The sequence below is a fragment of the Fringilla coelebs genome, assembly GCF_963513975.1.
Source record: "Fringilla coelebs genome assembly, chromosome: 24".
Lineage (NCBI taxonomy): Eukaryota > Metazoa > Chordata > Aves > Passeriformes > Fringillidae > Fringilla > Fringilla coelebs.
Genome location: NC_140050.1, coordinates 7503624 through 7528501, shown reverse-complemented (window position 1 = coordinate 7528501; position 24878 = coordinate 7503624). Strand labels below are relative to the sequence as shown.

At 49.9% G+C, this 24878-nt stretch overlaps 1 protein-coding gene across 2 annotated transcripts in view; it reads right to left on the bottom strand.

Annotated features, from left to right (window-relative positions):
* KDM4B (lysine demethylase 4B) overlaps positions 1-24878 on the bottom strand; it is a 73013-nt gene that overhangs the window by 32855 nt on the left and 15280 nt on the right. For both annotated transcript variants that reach the window (XM_084221361.1, XM_084221362.1), the window contains exons 6-8: positions 9786-9835; positions 7398-7501; positions 5357-5494 (exon numbers count right to left, since the gene is read on the bottom strand). In XM_084221361.1, the coding sequence (XP_084077487.1) occupies positions 5357-5494; positions 7398-7501; positions 9786-9835 (292 nt within the window). The remainder of the gene's footprint in view (positions 1-5356; positions 5495-7397; positions 7502-9785; positions 9836-24878) is intronic.

The following is a 24878-nucleotide window of genomic DNA, read 5'->3' as shown; positions in this document are numbered from 1 at the left end:
AGCCACCCCCCAGCACTCCGGGGGCACAGCCACCCCCGAGCATCCGGGGACACAGCCACCCCCGAGCATCCGGGGGCACAGCCACCCCCGAGCATCCAGGGGCACAGCCACCCCCGAGCATCCGGGGACACAGCCACCCCCCAGCACTCCGGGGGCACAGCCACCCCCCCCCCAGCACTCCGGGGGCACAGCCACCCCCGAGGATCCGGGGGCACAGCCACCCCCGAGCATCCAGGGGCACAGCCACCACCCAGCCCTCTGGGGGCACAGCCACCCCCTCCCTTCGGCACAGCCACCCCCTCCCTTCGGCACAGCCTTTGTGGGGCACAGAAACGCTCCGGGACCTGTCCCAGCCGGTACAAAACCCAAAATCAATCAATAAATAGCCCATGCCGACACCCAGCAGGACCTGGGGGCACTGAGCCCCCCAGGGACACTCAGCCACCCCCCAGCACTGGAACCTGGGAATCCCAGCAAACCCAGGACTGGTTCTGCCCACAGAACCTGCTTGGCTTTTTCATTAACAAAAACCGTGCCCAGAACCTCCCAGCCACAACTGCTGCAGAGAAGCTCAGAAAAGAGCTGATAAAACAAAGCTTCAGCAGTTTCCAAAATATAACCATCCCCTTTCCACCTCAGCATAAAAAAAGCTGTAAAAGTTCCTTTTTCTTGAACAGAATCAAGAGCATTAGGGGTGTTTACAAATAATACAAGAAAATAAGTATGAAGAAAGGTGGAAGAATTTGTACAAGAGCAATTTTGAATCTGTCTGATGGAAATAAACCATGGAAATGTTATTCCATAATAGATTTCTTTAATGTATTCTAAGCTTAAAAGGTCTAATTAGAGTAAAAGAGCAATTTTGAATGTCTGACAAAAATAAACTATGGAAATGCTATTTCATAATAGATTTTTTTATGTGTTCTAAGCTTAAAAGGTCTAATTAGAGTCAGTTGAGGCACAGACACAAAGTAATGCAAAAGTACAGTTCTGATTTGCCTTATTTTGGGGACCAATTATGCAGTATTATCAAACAGGTTTCTGCAAAAACCTCACAAGTTTTATTTTCTTGGGAAATACAGACATATTGAAGGGAAAAAAATCTACTAAAATGTGAATAGTAAGAAGTAAGCTTCAATTTCAGCTGGAAAATTATGTTGTAGACAACACTAAATCACAGATATTCCAAGCGTAAATTCGAGATTATTTCTCTATTATATATACAGTACAGAAAAAAAGAGTGAGCAGAAGGTTTAGAAGCAAGCAGCCACGTAAAGGATCCTGGGATGAGGTGAAAGCTGTTTATTTCAGAGCCCAAAATGCAGGACCTGGGCAGGAGGGGCAGCCTGACCCCGTTTTATGTTGAGAGAGAGAATTCCAGCAGTTTTTCTGGAGTAAACAGGAGATAAAGGAAGGAGTGAAAGCGGCAGCCAGCAGGAACCCAGACCTTCTCCAGGAGTGGCTGCACTTAATGAAAGGAGAGTGCAGAGATTGCTCCACTCCCATCCACTGATTTTCAGTCCAGTTTGCCAAAGAAAGAGAAAAGCTGAGCTGGGATTTGAATTTCTGCTGAAGCTCTGGCAGGGCTCTGAATAGCAGGAGGCTCACAGGCCACTGTGACGACAGGGAGGGCACTTTCCTGAAGCCCCTGCTCTAGAAGGGTTGTTTGGGCAAAGACACAGCTGTTAAAATCCTCTGCTGGGGGCATCCAAGGGCTTTCAGAAACAAAAAGCCAGGCAGGAACTGCAGGCTCATGGTGCAAAATAAAAAGAAATTTAATAAAAAATATGGTAAAGAATGAAAATTATAATTTCCTGCCTTTCACTCAGCAGCTTTTTTCAACAACGAAACAGGAAAAAAATGACAAATGGAAGACAAATGACTGAGGAACTCCAACCACAGAGAACAAAGGGAAATATTTCTCCCCAATTCCTGAGCTCAGCCTATTCAGGCAAACATTAACTGCAGTATATACAAATAAACCCATCCCTCCTCAGCTGAATCAGGAATGCTGAAGTCCAAAGCAAATATTTGGATTACAGCTGACTCTGAAACATTGTGCCAGGATCTTCCAGGCTGTGAAAGCCCCTCTGAACTCCCTTCCCTGTCTCTTTTTGCTGCCCTGTGCCAGGGACACCTCCTCACCAAACAGGACTGCAGCTCCCAGGAGCATTCCCTGCCAGAGCTCTGCGATGCTGGGATGGACCCCCAGCCCTGGGAGGGGCTGCTGGCAGCACCAGGACCAGCCCTGGCAGCCCCAGCATCTCTGGGGGTCCCTCCCCTCCCCAAACCAGGATCTGGGGCTCAGCTTTGCCCCAGGATCAGGTGCAGGAGGAAAGCTGAGCTTGGCTGGGAGGGACTCAGCTGCAACCCCAGGCTCCTCCAGGCCAGATGGAGACATTTCCATCAGCAACACAAGGCAGAACAGCCCAAAGCTGCTCCTGCTCCTGGGCCCTGTCCAGCTGGCTGGGGGACTGGGCAGGATCCAGAGCCTTCCCCTGGACCTGAGCCTGGCTGAGGGCACAGGGAACCAGTCCTGAGGATTTCTGCACATCACAAAAGACAATTTGTGGAATTTGTCCGTCACAAAGCACACTCAGCACTGGGGCTGGAGGAGCATTTAGCAGGAGGATCAGAAAAGCAGACCCAAGGGACAAAAGCACCTGTTCTAACTAAAAACCCACAAAGAGAAAGACTCCATTTCTCAAAAAGCTTTGAACCAAACAGGACAGCTCAGATTATTCACTTGGTATCCACCAAACCAATTTCCACTGGAATTTCTGAGGATCTGCTCATCCTGGTTACTCATTTACAGATACAAGTGGCTTTACCCACTGTTAGTTTCCCACACTACTCTGCAGCCATTGCTATTTTTTTTGCTAATCCTGACACTTGTTCTACAATTACAGCAGGGCCAGTGTCTCAGCAGCTGATCTTTACTCTCCAGGCTGGTTATTCTGTATTTTTTACAGGTTCTCTGTGGGATGCAGAACATTGCACCCATCTGGCAGGCAATTAGCACAGCTCTGCTCTCCGAGCTGAACCATTACCTTCCTCCCCTGCACTGCACCACTGCCACACAGCTCTCAGCAGAGCACAGCCCAAATCTCCTCCCCAGGATAATGTCCAGGAGAGCGTTACAACTGGCTAATTATGACCCTTGCCTTGTCCCCATCCTCCTGAGTGCAGGCAGGACAAGAGAGCTGTGCTGGCAGCCCAAGGAAGGGAGGGAATCACCACCTGGGGCACTGCAGGAGCAGCAGATGCCTGCACAGCTTTGCCCAGCTCAGACTTCCCAAGAACTTCTATAAATGAGTATATGGTATAAAAAAAAACCCAAACCTGCCTGCATGTGAGCAAGGACACTCTAATTGTGCCTGGGAGCATATAAATCAATGAGGCCATTTCTGAAACAGAGGAAAGCTGTAGTAGTTAACTAAAAATCACACACTCAGGAATGGTGTGGGCTGGGAGGGACCTTAAATCCCATCTCATCCCAGCCCTGCCATGGCAGGGACTCTTCCCACTGTCCTGGAATGCCCAGCCTGGCCCTGGGCACTGCCAGGGACCCGGGGCAGCCCCAGCTGCTCTGGGCACCCTGGGCCAGGCCTGCCCACCCTCCCAGGGAGGGAGGAATTTCCTCCTGATGTCTCTCCAGGAATTCTCTCCCCACAGAGGGGCAGGCAGCCCAGTGCACACCCTCAGCTGATCATTCCTTAGGTCCCTGCTAACCTCAAATGAGATTCAAACAAAGCTCTGCCCCCCCCAGAGTAACAAAGCCCCCCTCAGCCGGGACCCCCAGCCAGGCACCCCATTTTAATTAACACTGCTTTGGAGCAGGGTTAACCAGGCACTCAGAACAGACCAGTGCCACGGAGTGCACTGGGAACAAATTGGGCATCTCCTTGCACACTTCCACGCTGTGTCCCCAGATCTGCTCCTGCCCTGCTGCTGCTTGTTCAGTAATTTCACGCTACGCTGCCTAACAATGTAAGCATGGAGGCTCCATCTAAAACTGCACTTCCCAAATGTCACTTGTTTGTGAACACATGGCTGAACCCAAAATTGCTTTTAATATTCCAGTGGTGCCTGCTGGCTCTGTTGTAGTTAAGGGTCTGTCTGAATTTCCATGATAAACCCCATTTTCTGGGGTGTAATACCATGACCACTCACTACACATAAACCTGCTTTACAAGGTCACAGCAGACAATCATTTTTTACATTTTTAAACCAAGACTGCTTGGCTATTTTTGAGTTTCAGACACCTGACACTGATTTGAGGTCTCTTACAGTTTAAGGCTTTTCTTACCATCCCTTTAAGTCCAGAACAAATCCAAATGTCTGACCCATCCCTGGAAGTGTCCAAGGCCAGGCTGACAGGGCTTGGAGCAACCTGGGATAGTGGAAGGTGTCCCTGCCCATGGCAAAACTTCCCAGATAGAATCTGAGCTTTGCTGGTCAGTTATTGTGCAGACTTCAAACCAGGAGAGCTGTCACAAACCAAAGTACAGCAGGAGCCTGCCCTAATGAGAAATAACCCCACAAACATAGCTCTCCAAACTTAACTGAGTGCACAGATTAGAGGAATTCAGGTATTTTCAGTGTTATTACCATAGTGTTATTAAAGCTTAAAAGTATTTCCAGCTTATTCCTTCCCCTCCAGCGTGTACCTAATGAGTTGTGCTCAGTTACATCAGTCACCTTACTCACTGTGAAATGCACTTTGGATGCACCAGACAACTAATTCCACCTTACCAAAACAACCTGTTCAGAACCTGAAAGCAACACTTGAGAAAGCCATTCCTCCAGCCTCAGAATAAAATGGAGCTGGGGGTGCTCAGCCTGGAGAAAAGGAGCCTCGGGGGTGCCCTCATCACTCCCACAGCTCCTGAAAGGTGCCTGTGCCCAGCTGGGGCTGGGCTCTGTCTCCAGGAACTGACAGAACCAGAGGACACAGCCTGGAGCTGCCCCAAGGGAAATACAGGTTGGATATTGGGAAAAAGTGTTTTACAGAAAGGGTGATAAAGTTCTGGAATGTTCTGCCCGGGCAGGCGGTGGAGTCCCCATCTCTGGGCATGTTTAACCAAGCCTGGATGTGGCACTGGGGGCCAGGGCTCAGCTGAGCTGTTGGGGCTGGGTTGGACTGGATGATCTTTAGGGTCTCTTCCAACCCAGCGATTCTGGAATTCTGTGAATTCTGGGAAAACAAATTATCGAGAGGCAAAACCGGCAACGTGGGACAGTGAGAGAGCACATCCCAAAGCAGAGGCATTTTCTGTGCTCTCCCCAGGAATGAGGACAAGCAGGTGGCAGGGCTGTGTGTGCCAGCAGCAGCCCCAGCCCCTCCAGGGCCCACCTGTGTTGCCATCTTGCCGTAGTCGATCCAGCGCAGGGTGGCGAAGTTGGTGGACTCGGCGCAGTTGAAGCCGTGATTGAAGCCAGCGTGGTACCCATAGGGAAATGTGATCATGAACTCCCCAGCCTCCTGGGTGATCTGCAAAACACGGGCAAAAGGAGCAGACACCCCACAGGTCACTACATGCAGCAGCTTGAGAACACAGAGCCACTAAAAAACCCCACTGCTGAAATCTCTTCCCGCTGGAGGGTCGGCAGAGCAGCACTGGCAGCTCTTGGCTGGCCTGGAACACTCCTGGGGAACTGCAGGAGCACTCAAGGATTTCTCTTAAGGGCAAGACTCAAAACAGTGGATGGAAGGGGTCACCTAACCTGAACTATTTTACACCTGCAGGCTCCAGTTCCAAAGGGGTCTCAGGCTGCATCATTCCAAAAGATCAATGCAGCACCAACCCTCCGTGGGGTATGGAAGAGGCAGAGCTTCACCTTCCCTGTCTTTCCAACCAGCAGTGCTGACAGAGTTCTCCCAGCTGTCCCAGGCCAAGAATTCTGCTTGGATTCCTTCCCACAGCAGCTCTGAGCCCACAGAGACTCCAGGGGACTGCACTTCCAAACACAAAATGTAAACACACAGAAGTTCAAACACCTCTCCCTCAGCTGGGCCAACGTCTGAACTTGCAGATGTCATTAACATTAGAAGAATAATTCAAGAAAGTGGGAATAAAAGCTGCTGTGATACACCAGAAGCTCCTGCAGGATTTCAGGAGGAGGTGCTGAAGTCCAGCCTGCAGGCAGCCCCTGGAGCACCCTGCATCCCCTCCACAAACCCCAGCACAATAACCACTCTGCTGGCTCCAGGAGATGGACAGATGATGTTTCTGTCAGTGAATGCACATCCCGGTGTCTCCATTTCAAGCCCACATCATCCATGGCACTGCTGTCAACATTATCCCACAATAAATTAGAAAACACTCCAGATGATGGATAGGCCATGCAGAAAAGTAATAACTATTGAGGGAAAGCCAGCACAAACTGCCACTCATGAAGAAAGCCCCAAATTTACTGACTTCTGCAAGCTCTTGAGGAATAAATGGAGAAATCAATAGGAGATTACAGAAATACACATTTTTAATTATTAAAAAGCCCTAGTATTGATCTGTTTCTTTTTTTCCAGAACAGCATTATAGAGATTTATAAATGCTGCCTATTTCAACTTCATTGAAATCTGCCAAGGATTTGGATGAAGGGATCCTATCTCTGTTCCTCAGGAAAAATGGCACTCGTTCCCTGTTTGTGAATAACAGTGATCCTCCTCCCACAGCCACTGGTTCAGGACAGGGCTTGGAGGCTGGGACAGTGGAAGGTGTCCCTGCCCATTTTTGGGACTTAGGGTCCCTTCCCACTCCATGATTCCACAAATCCAGTTTGGAGCAGGCCTCTGTGACACTTCCCAGATCCACAGGCAGCTCTGGCTCCATGTGCTGGAAACACCCAGCAGCAGCAGCAGCAGCAGTTTGAGTGATTCTGCACAGATACAAATCCCTGTAACCACCCCTGGCTGAGGAGATTTACTTCTTGCCACAAGACTTTAAGAATAAGCACATTAAAACGATCATACCAAATAAACATGACCCCTCTTTTCAAATCAGGGCTTAAGAGCTGCAGGGATCCTTCCAGGCTTAGAGCAGCACGAACACTTACACAACAGGGGAGCAGCACAGCCAGCTCCACTTTGGGTCGCACTGGATCCACAAGAAAATAAAGAAGCGTTTCTGAAGCACCAGCGGGGTTTTGCTGCCCCTTGATGAGCCAGCCCATCCTTATCAGCTCGTCCCTCTCCACCTGAGAGCTCCCTAAGTGCCAGAGTCTGTTCAGGGACAGCTTTTCTTCTCTTCAGCCAAAGCCCAAAGCCTCCCTTTGCAGCAGAGCTGGTCTGAACCCAGGCTGCACTCAGCACACAATGCCCTTGGAAGTGAAGCCAGCTCCCAGGGTGGCTCTGCTGGGCTGGCTCCTCAGCAGAGAGGAGCTGTGCAGGGACCTACCCTGTCAAAGGGAATCCCATATTTCTTCAGGATGGAGGGAGAAATGAGGGTCATCTTGTGACGGAGGAAAGCATCACATCCCTGAGAGCTTCCTGGGAAGAATCCTGTGGAGACATCCAAAGCAGGAGCATCACTACAGGGCTGTCCTTGGGAAAACAACACAGCCTGCTGGATCCCACATCAGCCTGCCCACACCCCGCTGCCTCGAGGGAAAAATGGGGACATTGAGGGAAAGGAAAGGGCTCCACCCCAGGGAGTGGCACAAGGGACACGGTCACAGCAGTCACCAACAAGGGGCAGAGGCAGCAGGACCTGACCCACTCAGCACCTCAACACCCCTAAGTGCTAAATTCTCCCACTGAGTTATTAAAACTAATCACAAATAATTAATTAGCAAACACTGCCCAAACCCCTCAATGGCAGCTCAGCTAATGTAACCCAGTTTTCCTCAAGATCATGTCCTTCCCTCCAGTGGCTGATTCCATAACAAACTGTGTGTTTGTAGGGACTCAAACCCATCACACTTCAGGAAAACAAAGAACCCAAGCTCTGGAACCAAAACTAATTGATGAGACATAATGGAAGGGGTTTCAGAAAGTCAAAAGGATTACTGGATTCCAGGTTTACTTATATTTTTTGTACTAAAAGCATTTCAATACAAATTATGACTGTCTGCTACCCAGTCTGTCGTCCCTCTCTGCAGTTCCTCTTTTTAATGCACAGTTTAAGTGGCTCTCATTAAAGCCACTAATAAAGAAGCACATTTTAAGTGATTAGCACCAATAACATGGCAACACATTAACATTCTCTCCATGGGCTCCGTGGCTCTCCCAGTGAGCCCATTTACAGCTCAGCTATTCATTTTCCATATTAATTGCACACTCATTTCTCCATAGTAAACTTCTCCTCACTGATGCACAGGACAGGGGAACGGCCAGGCAGCAATTCTGGCTCTTTGCAGAGTTGAATCATCACCCACCCAGCTTCCAGAGACAGGAAACTAAAATAAAGACCAGATCATTGATAATTTGCTCCTGGTTTTACAGCACAAACCATCTCCGTGCCTCAAAATTGATCATCCGTAAAAATTAGTTACAAACAGCAAGAAACTTATTATTGCTCCTGTCAGACTTGGAGTGGTATTTCAGAGCCTGCAGAACACAAGTCATCTGATTGATTGACTTCTTATAAAAATTACTTTTTTCATCTATTAAAACCTGGCAAATTACTGAGCTGTAGCTTTGAAATGCAACATTTTTGAGCAGCCATTTCCAGTGTTATTTGTGTGGAGGGATCCGGCAGCTCAGTGCCCAGGGGAACAGCACCAAGCCCCAGGACACTCATCCCAGTTATTCTGCATTTCCCCCACACAATCAGCCACTCCCCTGGACACCCTGGATGTGCTCAGCAGGAAAAGGCACTACAGGAATTTGTCTTTTTTCTGGGAAATCAGCATGAGAACTACTTTTCTTTTGCATCAGAGTAAGTCTTCCAGATTTCTCTGCTCCTACCTTCACCACCAGATTTAAACCACCCCACTTGCCTCGCTGGAGATGAACCACAGAGATTTGGAGTTAATTATTCTGGGCCAGCAGCTTTTTTTAGCTGGGCAGCTCCTTGAACATTTGCAAGTGAACAGAAATAGAAACAACACCAACAAATTAAAATATATCCACTTCTGCAGCCAGACATCTTCCCTGAAGCTTGAGAGGTGGGAGTTTGCCACAGCTCAAAGTAACTCTCCCTTCCCCCCACTTCCATTTTCCTTTTCTTTTTCCCTCCCTTTCATTTTTTCTTTCTTTTTAATACGAACTTTATGGCACTGAGAAATACAGGAGGATGAGGCTAAAATAAAAGGAAAACCACAAATACAGAACGTATTTATAGGGTGAAGGAGCAATGGGCACAAACTGGAAGAGGGGAAATTTAGGTTCAATATCAGCCAGAAAATGTCTGTTGTGGCGTGGTGAGACACCTGAGCAGGCTGTGGCTGCCCCAGGAATGCCCTGGGAGCAATTCCTGCTCCAGGGGAAGGTGGCCCTGCCCATGGCAGGGTGCAATGAAAGGATTTTTAGGGCCCTTTCCTACACAAACCCTTGGGGATTAAACCCACCGGCCAGACAGGGGAGGGTTTGGCCTCAATGCCCCAAAATCCAAAGGTTTTTATGGAATTGTAGCTCAGATCAGGTTTAGTTTAGCTCAGGTCAGGCCATGCCAGGAGAGCGAGGCTTGGAGGGAAGAGTTGGAAGGAAAATTAAATTTTCCTGTCAAGTTCTCTGGCTCTGAAGCAGCTCCCCCAGCTCAGCAGGTTCCTCAAGCAGCCCCTGAAGTCCCAGCAGGCTCAGTCAGTGGCAGTCCTTGCTGAGCCCAGCCCAAAGCCAGGCTCACCTTTTGCCAGGCGTTCCAGCCTCTTGCCGTGCTCCGGGGGAATGGCGTACCTGGGAGGAGGGAACAGAACAGACAGAAACCAAAACATCATTACAGATGATGAAACCAACACACCTTTAATGCAAAAACAGCCAGAGGAAAAGGCTGGGAACAAATGGGGCAATAACCCTCGGCACAGCACACAATGGCTGGCAATAAAACCAAAATTCTGTATGTCAGAAAGGCATCAGGAACACACACTCCATGGAAAAAACTGCATTTCATAAAAGCCCTCAGACATGCTACATGAAGTGTGTGTTTTCCTGGCATCTTCTCAAACAGCATCACAAGGTTTCACAAGGGAGAAGGAAAATGGAGAAGACAAAGTGATGATGCAGCACTGGAAACCCCAGGAATAACTGAGTGCAGGGAACAGCAGGTGTGTTCTCCACGGGGAAAATATCTGCAAAATAAAATTGTGCTAAATATTAATAGGCAAGAAACAGATGGGCTGAAAAGGTGTGAAGGAGGGTCTGTGTGCTTTGGGAAAGAATGAACCTTTTCCTGTGCAAATAGCTTCCAAAAAAGTAAATTTTATTCAAAAAAGTAAATATTCTTCAGCACAGCCCAAGCAGTCATGGCTCAATCCTCGTGCCCCTGCTGGATTTTATTGTCTGATGTGAAATAATGGAATTCAAGTGTTCAATAATTTTCTTGATGAGGTGACCCTGAAAATGCAGGGTCTGCTGATGAAAACATCATTAAAGGGTGTAGGGAACAACTTCTACACTTCCTTAAGACAATTCTCTTGGATTTTGGGGTCAGTAAAGTGCAGAAGAATTGGACTGGAATTTTTTTGGAGTGCAAATTATTGAATGAAATTCTGGATAAACAATCAGCTGTCCCTCAAGCCCCAGCCACAGGGCTGGGTGTGCCCAGCACCTACAAACACCAGGGAAGCTTTAAATGGCTTTTTCTTCCCAAAAGCTGTTAGTCCTCTTAGTGCTTTGAGGGTCACAACATTCTCAGGAGCAAAGCCCAGGTGACAGAGATTTATGTGTCCAGGTTATGAGAAGGGAACTGAGTACCAGGACACATTTGAACGTGTTTAACACGATGACACACAATAATATTGCCAATGGAAATTTGTAAATCATTGGTTACATTCTGCAGCAAATTAAATACAGCTCTCCCTGCCTTTTGTGACAGAGAATTCTGAGAATTTACATTTGTGGGAATGGCATTTATTGCCAGCTATAACTTCTCTTCAAAGAGAATAATAAAAAATGCATTATTTTTGCTATTTCCAATAAAGATGTCAAAGCCATCCTTCTCATTATCCCTTGCTGGGATCAGGAAATTGCAGGAGGGGACTCAGCAACAGGTGCCCAGCACTGCCCCTCCTGGGCTGGGGGCTCAGGATGCCCCTGGCTTTGGGGGCTTCAGCCAGACAAATTCTGCATTTCCCAGGGCAAAGCCAGGACTGGGAGAAGCAGCTCGAGGAAATCAAACACACCTGGGCTGGCCTGGCAGGGGGATGACAGCACACAAATCCCACCCAGGGCCCTGCAGGGTTTAGGCACTAAGCTGATTTGAACTGATGGCTTGAGAGAAATTTCAGGTAAAACACTATGCAGCACCTAATCCTGTAAAATAACAAATGCAGCGATGGACTCCCAACATTCCCTGACCAAAGTTTGACAGTGCCTTAAATTGCATAATTATCAAACAATTCAATTTCATTTGTCTGGGACAAAGCTAGTGGCTTTTATTTTACAAAGACCATTCATCACTTACATAAATGTGATAAAACTAATCCCGATCCAAAGCTCCTTTGTGGGATTAATGTCCCTTAAAACAGGGAAATGAGACATTCCATTCCTTCTGGGAAAAATGCTGAAGGATTGGGAAAGAACTAATTTATGGCTACAAGGCTGCTGATGATTAATGTAATATCCCCAGTCTACAATGCAACCTTCACTTAATTAGTGCCTGTAATTGGGAGTTGTAAAGATAAGATTAATTGAATCTTGAGGATGTTAAAAGTTTAATACATTGGAACACGGTTATTGTGTTATCTGAAACTGCAGCCTGCAAAAAGCCAAGCAAGGCTTCAGAGAACAGCCCATGGAGAGACCAAGAAAAAAGACTTGCTTGGATAGAAACCAGCCAGAGAGGAGGAATTTCCAGCTCATAAAAAAGAACTATATGTAATAATATACAAATCAAAATACCCCAGCACAGAATGGTAATAGCTGACTCCAATTTTAGAAATTAACTTTTTTCTTTGGGCCAGTCTTTAGGAAGCAGAGCCTACACATCCCTCTGCATTTATCCTTAGGAATTCAAAATATTAACTGCAGAAGAGAATTAAAAGTAGGTCAAATTCTGCTTTAAGTTATGCTCACAAATCTGACTGATTTACATAAAGCTAGGCAATAAAGACAGAATTTGGGCTGCTATTTAAAATCAGGAAGAGAAACAGAGGGCTGCTGCACGTATGGCACAGAGCGAGCTCCATCTACACACAGAACGATCGATTAGGGCAGAACAACAATGGAAGGATTAAAACCTGCTGCAAGCCCAGGGTGCAGTCCCTGGGCTGGCTCTGGGTGCCACTGCTGGCCCTGCTCTCTGTGAGAGCCAGCAGGGCTGTGTCCCTCAGCACAGGCTGCCACCGTCCCCAGCTCGGCTCAGCTCAAACCCCAATTCCACAGGTTAAAAACATCCACTCATTTCCTGTTCTAGGCACGGCTGCAGGAGCCCCAGCGCTGGAGCACTGGCCTGGATGTGCCCCTCTGGCTCAGCTGTCCCCAGGACAAGGGACATTGATGGCCACAGAGCCAAGCCAGCAGCTGGGGGGAGATAAATCAGGTAAATCACACCTCCAGGGCTCCGGCCGTGCAAACCGGGCTCCAGCCCAGCTCCAAGGGTCAGCCTTGCACAGAGTGACCAAGACAAAGGGCCAGGCTTCACCCAAAACCCTGCCACTCAGCACTTTGGGGATTACAGCAGGAAAAATGTGCTGCTGCTCTGCCAGGGAGCAGGAGATTTACACAACAGGGAAAGAAAAACCAGCTGGAGATAAAAAGAGTTATAGTTCTGTGACTCAAATGTCATCTTACCCCCAAGTCAACAACCTGAAAGTAATATACTGAGCCTTTTAAATTACCTTTTTCTACTTTCACCAAAACAACAGAAAATCCCTGAAGTGGATCAAGTACCACTTGTACACATCTAAAACTTGCTGTTCTGTGGGAAAGACTCTCAGCTTACAAACTTATTTCAGGAAACTTAATTCCAGCATTTCTGATCTCTACTTCCAGGCAATTTTCTGAGTTCTTGAGTCAGAATCCCAAGTCCAAAAGGCTTTGCCCCAAAGCTATAAATGAGTTAGAAAATGATCTTCCTGGAGTGGTGGCGTGCTTTTTTTGTTACTATGGAATCCCAAAATGGTTTGGGTTGGAAGAGATCTTAAATGTCCATTTCCAGCCCTGCCCTGGCAGGGACGCCTCCCGCTGTCCCAGGCTGCTCCCAGCCCCATCCAGCCTGGCCCTGGGCATTCCAGGGATCCAGGGCAGCCCCAGCTGCTCTGGGCACCTGTGCCAGGGCTGCCCACCCTGCCAGGGAGGAATTCCTGCCCAACATGAGTTGAGCTGGACAGTCCCCTCTTTCTACTTAACACAAAAGAGAGGTCTGTCCTATTTGCCATCATAGGATATCATTAATAGAGTAATTTTCTTGGTGTTTTGTTTATTCCCTTGGAATGGGGCTTGATGGATGTGGATAATTATCAGACTATAAAAGCCAGCAAATGTGCTATTTTCTATCGCTCTAAATCATCAAACAAATAAAGTGTGAAACAGCATTTCTGAATACAATTTTCCCCTCTAATGGTTTAGAATTATTATCAGGAACAATGAGAATAAATAAGCAAATGTCTTGTGAGTTAAGAATTAAACAAGTGTGTCAGTAAAAAGGAGCATTCAGGCCATCCTGGGATGCAGGGATGCCTTTGGGGGCCAGCAGGGGATGATGCAGCAGGGAATTCACTCGGGCAGCTCCTGCTGCTCAGGGACCTCCCAGTCCCAGGCTCTCCCCTCCCTGCTGCTCCCTCCAAGGGAGCCAAGCTCAGCTTTGGCTTCCAGTGGCCAAAACCCTAAACTCCATCACAGCACAGCCTGCTCATGGCTGTTTTCTGCTTGTCTGAGAGGAATGTTTCTCACCTGAAGCCATCGCTGCCTTTGGCAGAGGACCAGACCATCCTGTCCCTTCACCCGAAGCTTCCAAGACCTTTTCCCACTCCAGCTGTCACTCCCAGGGTTTTTGCCAGCTACACCTTGTTCCACACCTCGTTTACACTCTCTTGCACCAACACAGAGCAATTAAGCAGTGATTAGTTCCCCAAATCCCACACCCGGCTCTGGGAGCCTGGGCTCCATGGGCAGGGGGAGGTTCAACCACAAGGCTCTGGAAATGTCACTCCAGTGCCATTCCTGGGAGAAGGTAAGAAACTCAATTTCACAGTGTCTGCACAAGGTCTGCCCGAGCAGGCCCCACACAGTTTAACACCCAATAATTATGGAATAAGGAACACAAACAGAACTGGAGCAGCACATTTAAAATGTCCAGGCCAACGTGTCAAGCTGGGGTGAGTTATCTGTCTTCAAAGCAGATTTAATTGTGCCAAGAACAGTGACCCTTTAAGATTCAAATGCCAACCTGCTCTCAGCCACGACAGGCAGAATGAAAAGCTGCTCTTTCAGTCCCTGTAAGGCAAAGGGTGCCCATAAACCCAGAATCTGAACCCCGACCTTCAACATCTTTAGCCCCCACCAAAGCCTCCAAAGAAAACCCCTTGGTCCCTCAGGAATATTTATCACCCAACAGAAGCATTAAGAACCAGCATTAGCACAGGGTGGTCCCTCCCTGCAAAGTTCAGATCCTGCTCCTGAGGCCTCATTTTTCTACAAGGTAAAACATTAAACAAGATCTCCTCACTGTGTCAGAGCAAAGCTCAGGGTGGAAGTGGGGGTTTCCATGCTAGAGTCTCCCAGAATATCCTGAGCTGGAAGGGACCCCCAGGGATCCTGCTGTGCATCACTACTTTTAAGCTGTTTTGCCTGTATGAGAAAAGAAAGAAGGCATTTCAAGAAGAACAGGTTGTTCCTCTGTTGGTAGCACTGTCACCTCCCTTCCACGGTCACCTCTCTTTTCCTCACCTTTACCCTCCTCCATAATTAACCTTCCTTCATCCCTCTCTCCCAACAATTTGTTAAAATACTGGAATCAACTCCCTTTCTTCTTCTCCTCATCAATCTGAGGCTGGCCCACACTGAATGGGCTGGAACCCTCCCATTTCCCTTCTTGAGATCCTGGTCAGGAAAGGAGAATCCCTGGCCTCCCTCTCCTCTCCCGTTCTGCTGTGGCTCCTTCCAGCAGCAAACCCTGCTGGAGATAAGATCTCAAGGGACCAGAGAGCTCCCTGCTCCTGGCACAGAGCCTTTATCAAGGGCCTGCAGTTCTATCTTGAATGCATCACTTCATGGACAATGGATGGTGGAACTCGGGATCTTTAACCTGCAGTGTCAATGATTCCAATAATGACATTTCTATTGAAATACACCCAGAGTGAGAGATAAGCACAGAGGCTGGGGAGTATCAACTCCAAAAGCCATAATTAGGAGTAAATAGGTAATGACAGGACCAGATCACAGACCCAAGACACACCAAACCCACCTGCCTCCCACTGCTGCTCAGTGCAACCCTTGGGCAAGCAGCACAGGGAGAAAATCAGGGCAAACCTGCCCAGGAAGGGCCTGGGCACCCCCAAACACACCCAGCACTCACCCACAGGGCCCATTTCACTGCAGGCAATCCCCTTCCACACACAGAACTTGCTCATTACCCACAACGTGAAGATATGGCAGCGATTTTGCTGCCAACAGAGCAGCAGGATGAAAAACTTCCTCCTTCCCCAAAGAAACTGAAGTTGTGACTGCACACTCTCCATTTGTTTTCCAGTAAGGATGGGCAGAATATCTCAGGTTACTCTGAAGCTGGGATCAAATCCCTGGAGATTGAGCACTGGAAGATTAGAGTCAAGCCTAACTTGTGCCAATCATGTACTTCTGAAAGACTCTCCAGCCCTCAGAGTTGCCTTGAGCTAGAAATAGGATTAAAGAGCCATTAGTTTCAAGAAGTGACATTAGACAGGAGCTTTTTAAAATTCTGATTTTGAAGCAATATGAATTTTCAAGAGGTACAACTGAGCTCCAAGATTAGCACAATGGGCTACTTGCAGTGTGATTCACTCACCCCCGACTCGGGGAACACAAAGAGGAGATTTTTCCAGAACTCTAAATGCAATTTTCAAATACATTTTTTTAAAAGCAGAGAATTTAATGTGAACAACCATCTGCTCTTGGAAGGACTCTCAGTGCCCCAGTCCAGTCAGCTCCACAGCACAAGTGCCAGGCACAAAGCACAAAATTGCAGAGCACATTGGAGTCTCTCCCTCCACGTGTAAAAATAACCCAGAGCCTGCCCCTGCCTGCAGTGAATGAGCAGCATGAAGGAGCCATTTTACTAAGAAAAGGTGTTTGGGGAAAAACATTATGAAGTCATTTACTCATTCAGTTTAGCCAAGAAGATAATTAGTACACAATTCAACAGAGATGAATGACTACAATATTCATCCCCTTGCCATTCCCCGTTATTTGTTTGGAAGAACCTGTTCACATCAGATTTATTTCCCTAAACTGGCAATCAGATTATTAATTACTGGTTGTTTTTGTAGTGGATACCATACAAATAGAAAGAAAAGCAAAGATTATGCTTCAAAGAGCCTGCATTCTAAAATAATAGCTCATTTCAGCTCCAGAAACAAGGAGAAGAAAGGTAACCAGGGGAGATCAGAGCTATCTGTGCCTTGTACCAAGTGACCTGTGTGAGCTGCCTCCCTCACCGGGCACAGCAACACGAATTCCTGGGAACAACAGGATAATTGACTCCAGCAGAACAAAAGAAATTTGCTCATGACTAATGAAAGATACTCTTAGATTAGGAAACCCCTTGTGCTAGAGGTGCAATGCCTCTACACACACACACTTTTCTTTTCTGAGGAGAAAAAATCCAGCATTCCAAAGGTTTAATGCTCCTCATCCATCAAACTGCACCGTTCCCAACTACAGCTGCTTTGAAGTGAGAGCTGTGTTCTTGTCAGCATCAAAGCCACAAGTGTTGGAGCTGAGATTTGATAAAGATCACTGACACAGTTTGTAAAGTTTCCTTTATTTCTCCTGCTTGATCCCCTTTGTGCGGCTGATTGGGCAGCTGGAAATGAAGTGGATGCAAACCCAGCACATTTATTCCTTGGAACATTAAGGGGTTAACGAGTGCTCAGCTCTCAGACAGCACCGAGTGCTATTTAAGTGCTGTCATTACTACGGGCTCCTCTTATTTTAAACCTCACTTGTGCTGCACTTGGCATCACCCCTCGACAATTTTCCCTGCTGAGTAAAGAAAAAAAATCCCCGCTGATTTCTGCCAACGTGTTAACAAAATGTGAATAAAGACAAAGCTCTGCAGCAGCACTCCTGCTCCCTCCCAGCCCTCCCAAGCCCTGCTTCCAGCTCTGTGCCAGGCTGGAATCTGCAAGCTCATTGTCCCACGGGGAGGCAGATCAGGCTGAAGGAGTGAGATGGAGCATGGAAGCACATCTCCCTCCCCTCCAGCCCCAGCGCTCTGCTCAAAAGCCTCTGTTATTAAACCAATCTGTGGTCCTGTCAGACTTCCATAGATCTTCATTTCAAACCAGGCCTCAGCTCTGAGCAGACACTTTCAGAAGGCAGGAATGGTTGGAGCAAGAGCCTTCCTGGATCAAAGAGCTGCTTCTCTCAGTCCAGCTGGGGCTGCTGGGCTGCAGCCACACAGGGACCACCCCAGGACGCTGCTGTGACCCCAGAGCAGCCTCTCCTCCTGCTAACGTCATTCTGGAAAGTGCCAAGAGGAAGCACAGGTGGGAAGGGTCTCCTCTTTGCTGGGTCAGGTACAACAGATGAACCTCAACCTCCAAGATTTCTAATTTCGACCAACGGAGCGGGCTCAGTAAAGATGGGCATAAAACGCATGGACTGGAAAGTGAAACGGCAGCAAAGCACAAAATAATTCCGTGCCTTTTGCAGTGAGAATAAAAACCAAAGAGGGCTCTGGAGGGGAAGCACAAACAGCAGGGAGCTGAGGGAAAGGGTGTGAGGCTGAGATCAACCCGTCTGTGCCTCCTCAGACAAGTCCCACAGCTGATTCCATCAACCCCCGAGTCTGGCTTGACCTTCACGGCATTTTCTCGGTTAGACGAGGGTGAATGAAGAAAGGCAATACCTGAGTCCTAACTCCCCAAACCCCGTGCCTCCTCTGCAGCAGAAAAATGACCTTTTAATAATCTGTCTACAACAGCCTAATGAAAGACCACAAAACCCTGAGTCTATTAAAAAGAACAATCTCCACTATTCCAGTTGCAGCACCCGAGTGGGAAGATAATCCAAGCCAGAACTGATTCAGGTCCTGGACAATGGGGTGACCCATGGATTCTGAAAGCAAACCAGCAGTGAGCACTGTCCCCTCGCTCAGGGATCCCCTCACCCAGCAGTGAGCACTGTCCCCTCGCTCAGGGACCCCCTCACCCAGCAGTGAGCACTGTCCCCTCGCTCAGGGACCCCCTCATCCAGCAGTGAGCACTGTCCCCTCGCTCAGGGACAGGGACCCCCTCATCCAGCAGTGAGCACTGTCCCCTCGCTCAGGGACCCCCTCACCCAGCAGTGAGCACTGTCCCCTCACTCAGGGACCCCCTCATCCAGCAGTGAGCACTGTCCCCTCGCTCAGGGACCCCCTCATCCAGCAGTGAGCACTGTCCCCTCACTCAGGGACCCCCTCATCCAGCAGTGAGCACTGTCCCCTCGCTCAGGGATCCCCTCATCCAGCAGTGAGCACTGTCCCCGTGCTCAGGGATCCCCTCACCCAGCAGTGAGCACTGTCCCCTCGCTCAGGGATCCCCTCATCCAGCAGTGAGCACTGTCCCCTCGCTCAGGGACCCCCTCACCCAGCAGTGAGCACTGTCCCCTCGCTCAGGGACCCCCTCATCCAGCAGTGAGCACTGTCCCCTCGCTCAGGGACCCCCTCATCCTGCTGTGAGCACTGTCCCCTCGCTCAGGGATCCCCTCATCCAGCAGTGAGCACTGTCCCCTCGCTCAGGGACCCCCTCATCCAGCAGTGAGCACTGTCCCCTCGCTCAGGGATCCCCTCATCCAGCAGTGAGCACTGTCCCCTCGCTCAGGGATCCCCTCATCCAGCAGTGAGCACTGTCCCCTCGCTCAGGGACCCCCTCATCCAGCAGTGAGCACTGTCCCCTCGCTCAGGGACAGGGACCCCCTCATCCAGCAGTGAGCACTGTCCCCTCGCTCAGGGACAGGGACCCCCTCATCCAGCTGTGAGCACTGTCCCCTCGCTCAGAGACCCCCTCACCCAGCAGTGAGCACTGTCCCCTCGCTCAGGGACCCCCTCATGCTTCTCCCCCAGCACCACCTCCAGGAAGAAGGGCTGGGGAGCTGGGCTGGGAGTGCTTTGTGTTGATTAACTAATGACTGCAGCTTGCAGGGCTGGATTAATGACTCCTGCTCTCAGTTATCAGGGAATTACAGGGGGTCCAGCTCTGCATCCCAGCACATCCCTCCTCCCATGCATCCCCAGCAAACCCACCTGCACACGGATTCTCAGGGCAGAAAGCCCATTCCAAAGCAGATTTCACCTTCACTTTAGAAAAGTCAGGAGAGTGAAAAGCTGTTCTGCCTGGCCATACTTTATCTCCCTTTCCTTTTATCCCTTTTAATGAATATCCCTGCTCCTTTCTCTCTCCCTTTTATCAACAGAAAAGGGTCTTGCTCTGCCAAATCTGCCTGAGAGCAAATGGTGCTGCAGTTAATCTATAAATCAACCATCACCATAAATTCTGCTCTTTCTCCATCCAAAACAGCAGAGCTGTAAAACAGATTACATGGGACAGCAGAGGCAGGAAGGAAATGTGGGAGCTGTGAGGAGCTGCCATCACAGCCAAATGGCCTTCCCTGCTTCTCCTTTCTCCCCACTCCACCAAAAAGCCTCCAAACCTCTGCTGCCAGGCCTGGAACACTTTTAGGAGCAAGGACACCTCACACACTTCCCATGGAAGATGATGCAGACCTAGGGGACTGAGGGAAGAAAGGGAATTCAGGAGAAGATTCTGCAGCCTAACACCAAGAAACAGGAAAAGCGAAACTCAGAAAAATAAAAATTCTGGTGTGGAGGACCAGCTGTGGATCCCAGCTGTGATCCCAGCTAAGGCAGCCTAAGGAACCTCAGCATCTCCAGGGTGCAGGGCTGCTGAGACCCCAGCAAGCAGCGACACCCGAGCCCTGCAGGGATCCAGCAGAGCCCCTGAGGGCAGGGAAGGAATGATGGAGGGACCATGGCTGGCCTGCAGCCACTCGGGGCTGGACCAAACACGAGAGCAGCTGCCTGCAATGGGGTCACATCTGGGAACATCTGGGGGGTCAGGGCAGGGGCAGAGCAGCACAGGGCTGGTGGGAGGCTGGGGCAGCACCCTGCCAGTGAGCAGGGAGGCTGGCACAGCTGAGCCCCAGGGCTGCAGTGGGTCACTTTCCTCCTCCAAGGCGTTTTCCAGGGATTAACATTTCCTGTCCTGAGGGGAGGACTGGACAAGAGTTCAGCAAAGAAAGCTGCAGCTCTTGCAGACCAGAGTGAGAAATAAAACCAGGCAGATGCTCAGCAGCTCAGATCTGCTGCTGCTCCAGGAGGGGCTCTCAGCCAAGGACAGAGGGGCTCTTTTGAGAAGCCTCCCTGTGGAACAGCCAGTCCTGGCTGGAATTGCCTCCCAGGCCTGGGGAAGGTGAGCTTTCCCTGCTGACAGCAGCACTACCAGATACAGCAATGCACCAAACTGCAGCTCTCACAAGAGAGCCATGGAACCCCATGGCTGGGCGTGGAAGGGACCTTCAGTCCCACCCAGTGCCACCCCTGCCATGGCAGGGACACCTCCCACTGTCCCAGGGATTTGCCCTCCTTGCCTGCTCCTTGACGGGACTTGCCCCACGCAGGGAGCCTCGCTGGGCACCTGGAGGGAAGAAAGCAGAAATTCTAAAATATTTTAACCAACAAAGGCTTGGGGTAACTCCATGGACTCTCAGGTTTGCAGTCCCTTCACAAGACAGAATTCCAGAAGTGTTTCTGGAGTGTAATTGTATCTGTGACCAGTGCTTCCTACTAATCATATTATTTTAAAGTTCCTTTGGTAATTTGTCCTTAATTCCACACAAACTGCTGTTCTGGCATAAAGTGTACTTTGTGATATCAAAGTCAAACAGATTAGGCATGATCCACTTCCAGCGAGGGAGTGTTTTGGAGAGGAGATGATATAACTTAAAAGCTAAAGCTGGCTCCCTGTTTTAATTAAAGGGGATTAAACATCCATCATGATAAGGGAAAAGGGACATTTTATAAAAATCAATTACCTTCCTCGGTGTCAGTCTGGTTTAACACCTGCGGTTTCTGGGAGAAGGGAGAGTGTAACATCCCACCAGCACCCAGGGAAGGGAAATTAAATACTGTTACTGTACAGCAAGATCACAAAATAGCCAGGAAAAATAACTGTATCACCCAGCCGGGTGGTACTGACAAAATAAGATGTTACACTCCTGAAGTGTATCAGGCAAATTCACAAGACAGATTCAAAGTTTCCTGCAGCATTTCCCCACACCAGGAAGCCTCCAGGCAGGGACTGCACATCTTGATGGAGATAAAAGGAAGCGCTGGTGGAACACCTCAGTGTCTAAAAATATTCTTTTGGAATTGCAAAGGCTGAGCCACATCCATTCCTCAATGAAATGCCGTAATAACCATGAAGAATGAGGCCTGGCACTCAGCTTTGTTGCTCCTGTCATTATCAAATCAGTTTCTTGCCTGCACCGTTTGACAATATGCTCAATTTTAGATCTCACACAGGAGTGTATGAGGTAATTATACACAATATGTATAATTGATACAGCAAAAATTCCCATCACCAGAGGTTTAATATGGGGCTGCAGAATTAAATACATTTCAGTTATTTCAAAAGTTTGAGACCATGAAAAGGTGGCAATTAAATTCCTAATGCGAGAGGGACATTTTAGTGTAATTTGAGAAAAAAGCAAGTGACAGGCTGGATCTGGCAGCTCCTGCCTGAGGGGCTTCACATGAGGTTACACAACTGCTCCCAGCTCTGGGGGTGCTGCATGGCAGTGCCCACACCTCCCAGGCCTCCTGCTCCAGCTGCCAGACCCAATTCCAGCTGCAGCAGCAGCAGAGTGAGAAGGTGAGGAGCAGAGCCTGTGCTGGGAACAGCACACCCAGAGGGAAAGTCCCCCTGGAAAGGAGGGCTGTGAGGGAAGCAGCTCCTTTCTCCCCTTCCCTTCAGAAGGCAGCAGGGCTGGTGGCTCCTCACCCTTCCCACAGCCCCAGATAATTTATGGGAGACACAAAGCAAGAGTTACGGTTTTTAACGAGCAATTTTGAAGCAGATACTACCAATATACAGAGTCCTTGGTTCCACTGAATAAATATCTCTGACAGCCAAACAATAACTCTGCCTCTAATTTTAGAGCTCAACCCCAAACTGGTAGACTTTGTAACTCTCCACACTCCTGCTATTCCCTGAGGTGCTTCCAAGATGATCACTGTCAGAGCCACAGAGTCTATAAAAAGGATGAAGGAAGCTGGGAAATTTCCACAGAGGTGGTGCCAGCAAAGCAGAAGGAACATTTCAGCCATGCCTGAGCACAGCCAGGCTGCAGCGCTGCAGTTCCAGCAGTGCAGCCCAAGAGCTCCCCCAGCTGAGCTCCGGGACAGCTGCACTCACTGCCAGCACTGCTCAGGCACCTGGAAAGTTCCAGATCTGCTCCAAGGGGACTCCGATTTACTCTCTGCAGCCAGTGAGAAGAGCTGGAGAACTCTTGAGAGGAGCTGGCACGGTGCAGAACAAGGAGTGCCTTGGGAAGTGGCAAACTCCTGCCTGATGCCCAGGGAAGGGCAGGGAGCCCTGCCAAACCAGCAGTGGCATCCTGTCCCAGGCCAGCCCCCTCTGTGTCACACACTGTCACCCACCCATGAAAACTCCTCTGAAAGGGAAAAGCTTCTGCTCCAAACACGGCCTGTCCTCAAAACCCTCACCTCCCCCAGCTGGGGCAGCTGCAGAGGAGCGACTCTGCCAAACACAGGATGGCTGGAAAAGGGATGGAACAACCACAACAACCCAGCCCAAAGCTCAGCCAGCTGCTGCCACCCCTCCTGGAGCAGCCCAGTGCTGCTGGCACTGTCCTGGTGGCCCTGAGCTCCTGCTGGCACTGTCCTGGTGGCCCTGAGCTCCTGCTGGCACTGTCCTGGTGGCCCTGAGCTCCTGCTGGCACTGTCCTGGTAGCCCTGAGCTCCTGCTGGCACTGTCCTGGTGGCCCTGAGCTCCTGCTGGAAGTGTCCTGGTGGCCCTGAGCTCCTGCTGGCACTGTCCTGGTGGCCTTGAACTCCTGCTGGCACTGTCCTGGTGGCCCTGAGCTCCTGCTGGAAGTGTCCTGGTGGCCCTGAGCTCCTGCTGGCACTGTGCTGGTGGCCCTGAGCTCCTGCTGGGACTGTCCTGGTGGCCCTGAGCTCCTGCTGGCACTGTCCTGTGGCTCTGAGCTCCTGCTGGCACTGTCCTGGTGGCCCTGAGCTCCTGCTGGCACTGTGCTGGTGGCCCTGAGCTCCTGCTGGCACTGTCCTGGTGGCTCTGAGCTCCTGCTGGCACTGTCCTGGTGGCCCTGAGCTCCTGCTGGCACTGTCCTGGTGGCCCTGAGCTCCTGCTGGAAGTGTCCTGGTGGCCCTGAGCTCCTGCTGGAAGTGTCCTGGTGGCCCTGAGCTGCTGCTGGCACTGTCCTGTGGCTCTGAGCTCCTGCTGGCACTGTCCTGGTAGCCCTGAGCTCCTGCTGGCACTGTCCTGGTGGCCCTGAGCTCCTGCTGGCACTGTCCTGGTGGCCCTGAGCTCCTGCTGGCACTGTCCTGGTGGCCCTGAGCTCCTGCTGGCACTGTCCTGGTGGCCCTGAGCTCCTGCTGGAAGTGTCCTGGTGGCCCTGAGCTCCATGGGCAAAGGGGATGAGGAGCTTCCCACGGGCTGTGGCACCATCTGCTGGAGATGGAACCAGGAAAAAGGGTTGGAATTAAGGGACTCTGGAGGAAGAACTGACAGGATCCAAACTGAATCATATTCTGAGCTGCAAACCCACAGGATCACCTGTCCAAGCCCAGGCCCTGCACAGACACCCCAACAATCCCAGCCTGTCCCACAGCAGTGCCCTGGGACACTCCTGGAGCTCTGGCAGCCCTGGGGCTGGGACCATTCCCTGGGCAGTGCCCCAGCAGCCTCTGGGGGAAGAACCTTTCCCTGGGACCAGTCACACCCCAGTCATAACCCAGAGCCACATTTCTGGAGCTCCACCTTGTTTAACAGAGGTACCACAAGAGACTCTGCAAAATCCTCCTGCATCTGCCTCAGACAGCGAGCCCAAGGACAGCAATGTTGGGAAACAGACTTCATGATGTGTTGGAAGGATTTTAAAAATTCCCATCGATGTTCCAGAGAGTCAGCCCCTCCCTGCCCCCTCCCCAGGCCTGCCAAAGAGCACTGGAGCCATTCATTTACAGCCTCCTGGCTCCTGGGGGCCTTTATGTGCCACAGGCACCAAGCCCCAGAGCCCCCCGGGAGCCATAGCCCCGAGAGGTGGGAGGATGCTGCTGCCACTGCCAGGGCACCGTGACAGCAGAGCCTCCCTGTGACATTTCTGCTCTCATTTGCACGCAAATGTCAATATTTATTAGTCACATCAAGATCTTCAGCACAGCTCCCCTGGGTTGCTGAGTCTCTGCACTTATACTTTTAAATTGCTTTAAAAAGGAGCATATTGGCTCTTGGTAACTTATTCCAGACTTCCTACATTCTTTATTTCATCCTTAACTATCTACTGCTTTTGTGGGAAGTTATTTCCAACCAGTCTATGCATC